General features: G+C 48.2%; 1 protein-coding gene across 1 annotated transcript; it reads left to right on the top strand.

Moving 5' to 3' along the window:
• Positions 1 to 153: 153 nt before the first annotated feature.
• On the top strand, positions 154 to 3,351 carry SURF2 (surfeit 2). The gene is made up of 6 exons (XM_010570848.1): positions 154 to 266; positions 629 to 783; positions 1,002 to 1,105; positions 1,553 to 1,744; positions 2,341 to 2,507; positions 3,248 to 3,351. The coding sequence occupies exons 1-6, from the start codon at positions 159 to 161 to the stop codon at positions 3,329 to 3,331; spliced, it is 810 nt and encodes a 269-aa protein (XP_010569150.1). The 5' UTR covers positions 154 to 158; the 3' UTR covers positions 3,332 to 3,351.
• The last annotated feature ends 2,436 nt before the right edge of the window (positions 3,352 to 5,787 follow it).

Genomic DNA, 5,787 nt, shown 5'->3' with positions numbered 1-5,787 from the left:
CCGTCTCCCGCGCCGCCACCCGCCTCCGGCCCAGACCTCCCCGGTGCGGGGCAGGCAGTCAGGCCCCTCTCTAGTCGCCTCTCTCTATGGTGCCGGCTGCACCCCGGCGTGGCCGGCACCGGAAGTTGAGGCGCTCTCCTGTCTGGCGGCGCCTCTCTATGGCCGGGCCCGGGCCCGCCGACGGCGTGGCCATGGCTGAGGTGCCCGAGGAGGAGCGGCTCTTCCTGCGGCAGCACCCGCTCCTCACCCTCGCGGAACCGGGCAAGGTGGGGATGGAGCCGGGCCGTTCGGGGCTGAGGGGCGCCTTGAGGACCGGGGCCATCCCCGGAGGCGGCCCTGGGAGGGACTGGGGCCGCCTCCCTGAGGGGTTCGTGAGGGAGGGCCGGGGCCGCGTTCCCTGAGGGGGCCGTGAGGGGGGACGAGGCCGGTTGGTAGCAGGCCGGGGAGGGTGCCCCGGCAGATGGGCTCGGGCCCAGTAAGCTCCCTGGCCCGGAGGCTTTTCTGCCGCTGTGGAAGTCGGAGGAGGGCCGGAGAGGAGGATGCTGGTGGGAGCTGGAGGCCTCTCTTGCCCTCCCCAGCTCTGGGGCAATCCCCTGGGCTTCCCTGACCACACATCGTTTTTCTTCAGGTGAGATGCAGGCTGACAGGCCACGAGATGCCATGTCGGCTGTCGGAGCTGCAGGCTTATACTAATGGCAAGAAGTATCAGCGGCTGATAAAGACAGCCAGAGAGTTTGACTATGGCAAGTTTGAGCCCCATATAGTGCCCAGCACAAAGAATCTGTACGTATTCTTCCTCCTCTGTGTTGTGCTTTACACTTTGTTCAATCTCAGGCATAAAGTGGTTGAGCTTTACACAGTTCTTGAGTCTTTATGGACAGGGAAAGTATTTATAAAGTATTTATCAGCTTTGAGCACAGTGCTTATAAGTGAAAAGTTATTAAGTAATAGCATACTTAAACTCTGTTGCTGGCTCTTTCTTTCTTTCTGTGTCTTCTCAGACACCAGCTGTTTTGCAAGCTCACTCTCAGACACATCAACAAGTTTCCAGAGCACGTGCTGCGTCATGTCCAAGGGAAGCGCTATCAGAAGGCCCTAAAAACATGTAAGTAGCTTTTCTGAAGATAAAACCAGACAACTTTTTTCCCTGACCTGAGATTCCAGTAGCTCTACATGAAGGGAGGGGGTCAGTTTTCTTTAGATTGACAGTAATGTACTGCTGTTGCTGTGTGTGCTTCTCAGCTAGGAAGGAAGATCCCAGATGTAGGGAGCAATCAGCTACTAGCAAATACCTTGGAACATCCTTACTTGAGAGGAGCGGCTCTAAAACTTCCCCAGAGAGGGTGGTTCACACATCCAGCACAGTCTCTGTGTTAATGTCTTTCCCGCCTTTCGTGGTCCATACTATCACTGTAGATTACATGAATGTATATTAGAGTTGGAGCTTGACATACTTTTGAGTTGCATTTAATATATGCTAGAGCTGGAAATGGAAAGTACTCGGGTGACTGGGTAGCCTTGCTAAGTGCTGCCCAACCCCTCGTGCTATTAGATGAGGAGTGCCAGAAGGAAGGAGTGGAGTACGTCCCTGCCTGCTTGCGACAGAAGAAGCAGAGGACGCACCACCCTGATGAGCAAATGAACGGGAGCAGACAGCCTTACAGAAAAGAGGAATTCTGGGAGCCAAAGTCCAGCGATGAGGATGGAGAGGAGACGGATGACAGCATGAGTGACCTGTACCCACGTGAGTAAGAACGTTGGTATCATCTATGTACTGAAGGGAGCTCGTCGGCTAATTTTGTCCAGGCTTCTTTATACTGCTCCCCGCTACTCATGTGACTTCCATCCACTTGGGGGTTCTTGGGTTTTGGAAAAACTGACCACTGCAAAATCAGTAATAGCAATTATCACTAAGTAATAACCAGAGCTGGATCACATAGGGTGAGAGGGGAGGGATACAAGATCCATGGGGATTTGCTGCTTTAGGTATCTCTACTTTCCTCGTTTCTCAGCAAGTCCTCGGGTCTGACAGAAGTTGTTCAGGGTGTGCTGCTTGCTTACATCTGGAGGCACTGCCTTGCTGTAGGAGAGCAGAGGTGTAACACCACAGAACCACCTGTGCCGGACAGTTCCCAGAACGAGGCTAGTGAGAGCACCAGGCGTGTTTCTAATAAACCCCAGTGTGTTTATTTCCCAGGTATTTGAGTAGTGACAAGTATATGCTCAGAGACTGGAAGCAGCTTGGCGAATCACCCTTAAGATGCCCTCAAAGTGAAGTTAGGAGGAGGCAGAGCCTGTGTGCACAGAGGACTGATCCTGAGCTAAATCTTTCTATTTTAGCTGCACTCTTCCCAGAAAAAAGCCCAGCAGCTCCACAAACCACAAAGGGCAGTGATGACTTTGCAACAGACAGCGAGGATGACGGGGCCAAGCAGAATGGTGATGTGAACGGAGAGGACAGTGGAAGAATGGATGTCAGCAGAGCAGTTGGCAACAAAAGGGGAAAGGTGGGAGTCACACTGCTGCGTGCAGCAGGAGGGGAGCATGGAGCTGGGATCCCATCCTGTAGGTGTTTGTCTGATCTGTTCCTGTCTGAGAACCAGCAGAAGGTGCAAAGCTGTTCAGAATAGACTCTCCCCATGTGCTAGCCGCTAACTCCCATCCTGAGGTGTGAATTACTACCAGTGAATGTTTATCCTGCCTGCAGTAACTAGGGGTGTTCCTGCCTGTATAAATAGCTCAGCTTTGGTGGGATTCTGCCGCACACTGCCTTCACAGGGAGACTGAAGCATGTCTTGTGGGTTCTGTAATCTTCCTCCTCGTTCACAGATAAACACAAGTTAAACCCTTTTTAAGTCACAGGGTCCTTCTAGACCCCTTTTTCTGCCTCTTTTGAGGAGCTGGCAAGGTCCTGCCTTAGAGGACATACCCTGATACTTCTTAGTTTGGGAAGCAGGCAGATGTTACATATGTAAAGATGGATAAATCTCTAAGGCAGCCTGAGGAAGGGGCTGGATCCTTTATGACTATCAAGTGGAAAGTGAAGGCTGGATGAAGTTTAGGTTCGTTGCTGTGGGGAGACTGTCACTGTATCTAATGAAACCATAAGCCTGTCAGAGAAAGGGATGCTAACTGGCTGGCTCTGCGACCAGGAGACCACACTCAATTTCTCTTCTTTAAGCTGGCTTGGGAAGGGCAGGATTTGGGTTTTGGAAATAAGCTGATTAACTTTTTTTTTTTCCTATAGAAACAGTCAGGCCCTTTAAAGAAGAAATTCAAGAGTCATCATCAAAACCCCAAGAACTTCAAGAAAGCAACAAATGGCAAATAAATTTTATGATAAATATGTGGCCTGAAGCCTGTTGTGTAACAATTCTACAGGGGGCACAAGGCTGGCTGAAGTGTTTGCTCCTTCCAGTTAACCATTACAGCTGGGGAGGGGAATAGCAGGGTGGAATTAAGTTGTATTCTAATAGCCATGAGCCACCCCCCACCACCAAGGGAAGGATGACTGCTGCGGTCAAGCACAGGCTGCCCAGTGCGTGGACCTCCTTATGGAAAGATGGTTTTCAGGAGGTGGGAGAGAAAGCACACAAGACCACTAGCCAGCATTTCCAGGTAGCCTGTGGAGTGTCACCAGTCACACACGCCAAGTGGATACAAAGATGCCATTGTTTTATTTTGATTGTTTCCAAAAATCAAAACATTTTCAAACACAACTAAGGTACAAAATACAGCATAAAATGAGAATTTATACTTATTTCTTTTTCCACATAGAAAGCAAAAATATATTCAGAATGAATTCCAGAACACTTTGCAGAGCCAATTGATAGCTGACATCCTGCTTGTGAGAGCTTCTCAGCCACGGGGAGAGGTCACTGTATTTTTCGGGAGATGCATGAATACAGCAGTGCATGTAGGAAACCAGAATCTTCTGTATCAGGACTCACAGTTAGTAAGTCTGCATACTGTGCTGCCTAGAAATATCTTATAATGCCTTCCACTTAACTGTGCCCCTTTAGTACCGAAATATTTCTGCTGCAAGGGACAGTGTTGGTTCCTTTTCTGGGGCCTTTTGTTGGAGAGGGGACTTGATTTTCAGAGGAAACTGGTCAATATTTCAGACTAGTCCATCATCCAGCTCCTTAGTTTGACAGGACACAAGCTGAAAAAGCCAACTTAAGGGCTACTTACGGGAGTCATTTCTATCATTCCATTTATAAATACTACAAACATCAACAGCAGTTAAGATATCTGAGAATGACTGCCTCGATGTATTCTAAAACCATTCTAGGACCTGCAGTGAAATTGAGCAAAAGCATCCTGTGCTGTGTATGCACAACCTAAAGGACCGGTTTGTTTTGCTATGAAGACAGGCACAGTGAACTTCTCCTGCAAAACTGATTTAAAAGAAAGCTTTCTACATGACCTGAACTTAAATGCTGTCTCCCCCTCCCATCTACCCCCCCCACACCAATTTGTTTCCTTCAGCAGCAGCACATCTTGCTATTACATAGGCTATTTTCTCCTTAAGATGATGAAAATCACTGGTTTAACATTCAACAGTGCTCTTCTATTTGTCATCAGTTCTTTCAGCCTGTTTTTTTCTCCTAAAAAGCAACCATTAAGCTGAACTGTCCAGGTTAGTGTCCTTACCAGGAGACCCTGGTAAATAGCTCCTGCTGGCAGTGTTCAGCTGAATTACTCATTGAACAAACAGTTGAGCAGCTTTCTCAAGGGAGACAACAGTGCAAGGATCAATGTAATGTTAGCAAGTTGGTAGGGCTCACGCTTTCTAGAATTCTTTCATAATCTAGTGAAAGAGGTTCACCTAGTTGACTAGCAGAGGACAAAATGCCTCCTCTGAGCAGCACTAAGCATGTTCATGGCACAGAGGTCATGGCACCAAGAGGTGAAAACAGGGCCTTCCTCTCTCCTCACCATTCTGCTGAGGAGTTCCTCCCTCTGAACATGCAAGTTACATCCCTGGCTGTTTATTCACTGCACAGGCTTTGCACTTGCATTCTTCAGCTATAACCATTTGCATACAGAGTTGAGAACTGGGGCTATGGCAGCACACAGCTGACTTCCATGCTTCCTCCCTACACATCTCAGGTGTGGTGCAAGATGGCAGAGAGAAGGGGTTGTACTCCAGGGTTCAGCACCCCAGCTCTTCAGCTGTTCAGTCAACAGCTGAGAGACTGACAGAAGTGAATCTAAGAAGCAAAGACTACAGATTAGAAGATTGACTGCTCTCATCTTGCATGTACTGAGTGCAGGGAAAAATGTTTTGGTTTTTTTTTTTGTAATTCTGAAGACACTTTCACCAATAACCTGCAATTCAGATACGAATTTGGGGCATATACGGATGGAAGCTGGTTAATAGCAGAAAGGAGCTCTTATTATGGAACCTGCAGCACAACTTAGCTCCCTTCTTGGGAATTCAGGAGGGGCAACTTTGGGGAAAGAATGCTGAATAAAGAGTTCTTTTGGCACAGAATTTTCACAGAATTTAACATTCTGTCTCTTCAGGAGTATCTCCCCCCCCTTCCTTCTTGAAATCTCATTAGCCATACAGGCTTCCTGATTAGCAATATAGGATTCTCCCTTGTTACCATCAAGAATGGAACTGGGACACATTAGAAAACCCTCTCCATTTTCTTACCTAGAGGGGGTTACAACTACTTTCAGGGTTTTCTTTTTGCCTTCTATTTGGGGGCAGGAAAGACCTTCCCTCTTGTTAAACAAAATGGAATTAAAGGGCTCTGAGCAGCAAAACAACAGTGA

This window comes from Haliaeetus leucocephalus, unplaced genomic scaffold (assembly GCF_000737465.1).
Source record: "Haliaeetus leucocephalus isolate CR32 unplaced genomic scaffold, Haliaeetus_leucocephalus-4.0 Scaffold306, whole genome shotgun sequence".
In the NCBI taxonomy this organism is placed as follows: domain Eukaryota; kingdom Metazoa; phylum Chordata; class Aves; order Accipitriformes; family Accipitridae; genus Haliaeetus; species Haliaeetus leucocephalus.
This window is presented reverse-complemented; position numbering and strand designations above follow the sequence as displayed.

Bases quoted from the DNA above. Each gene is read 5' to 3' on its own strand.
- SURF2 (XM_010570848.1), top strand. From the start codon at position 159: ATGGCCGGGCCCGGGCCCGCCGACGGCGTGGCCATGGCTGAGGTGCCC. The intron at 267-628 runs GTGGGGATGGAG...GTTTTTCTTCAG, and splicing joins CCCTCGCGGAACCGGGCAAG to GTGAGATGCAGGCTGACAGG. The intron at 784-1,001 runs GTACGTATTCTT...GTGTCTTCTCAG, and splicing joins GTGCCCAGCACAAAGAATCT to ACACCAGCTGTTTTGCAAGC.